At 42.7% G+C, this 1060-nt stretch overlaps 1 protein-coding gene across 1 annotated transcript in view; it reads left to right on the top strand.

The window, feature by feature from the left end:
• Positions 1 to 494, top strand: part of LOC119586026 — a 5674-nt gene extending 5180 nt beyond the window's left edge. The window contains exon 2 of the mRNA XM_037934734.1: positions 167 to 494. Within this exon, the coding sequence (XP_037790662.1) occupies positions 167 to 494 (328 nt within the window). The remainder of the gene's footprint in view (positions 1 to 166) is intronic.
• The last annotated feature ends 566 nt before the right edge of the window (positions 495 to 1060 follow it).

Genomic DNA, 1060 nt, shown 5'->3' with positions numbered 1-1060 from the left:
ACAAACAAACACACGGCCGTTCCTGTTGGGTCAGCGGAATTAAATCAACCCCCAAACCGCATTGCCTGTGGTAGGGGCGATTGCAGAAAATGCAACAAACCCCAAACCAAGAAACCTAAACTAAAGCCAAAGTCACCGAGCTCAACATAATTACGTACAACGTTAGTACTTTGTCCGAGGACCACCACCTTGAATACCTCGAGAACGAAATAAGCAAGATAAAATGGGATGTGATCGGCATAAGGGAAATGCGAAGGCCAGGCGAAAACGCGACCCAACTTCCGAATCAACATATTTTATTCCACAGAGGAAACGACAAGAAACAAGGAGGCGTAAGATTCCTGATTCACAAGAAACTAAAAGGCAACATCACTGAGTTTCACGCGACGTCGGACAAAGTTGCTTCAGTCACAATTAAGATCTCAAAACGGTACGACATCAAAATCATACGGGCCCTATGCTCCAACAACACTATCATCACAGGATGCTCTTGACGAATTCTACGACGATTTACAAACCGCACTACAACGCAAGAAAGCACACTTTAACATCATAGAGGGCGTTTTTCAATGCGAAAAGTTGGAATGGAGATGAGGACTGCGTTGGCCCCTTCGGTACGGCACCAGAAATGAACGGGGCGACGATCTTGTGAATTTCGCAAACAACCAACAACTTCAAAATCAAAAACACGTTCTACAAAAGAAACAGAACCGAAGATGGACTTGGCGTAGCCCGGGATTTGAAACTTTAACGAAATTGACTATGCCTTGTCGGCAAATCCAACATTGTCAAAAACACTGAGGTTTCAACGGGTTTGGCATCGACAGTGACCACGAAGGGTTCGATGCAAAATACAAATTGATACAAAATTAGAAGACAAAAACTGTTTCACTTAAAACAAGAACCACTACGAGTTTCAAAACAGTTCGAGAAAGATTTCCAAATAGACCTCAAAAATCGTTTTGCCGTTCTGGAAGAGCTTGAAGAAGAAAACAACAACAATGAGGTAAATGTCAACGACTTAAACAACATCATCATACTAATGATCGCTGCCGGAAAA

Source organism: Penaeus monodon, chromosome 20 (genome assembly GCF_015228065.2).
Source record: "Penaeus monodon isolate SGIC_2016 chromosome 20, NSTDA_Pmon_1, whole genome shotgun sequence".
In the NCBI taxonomy this organism is placed as follows: domain Eukaryota; kingdom Metazoa; phylum Arthropoda; class Malacostraca; order Decapoda; family Penaeidae; genus Penaeus; species Penaeus monodon.
The sequence above is the reverse complement of the archived record's forward strand: the minus strand, read 5'-3'. Positions and strand labels throughout refer to the sequence as shown.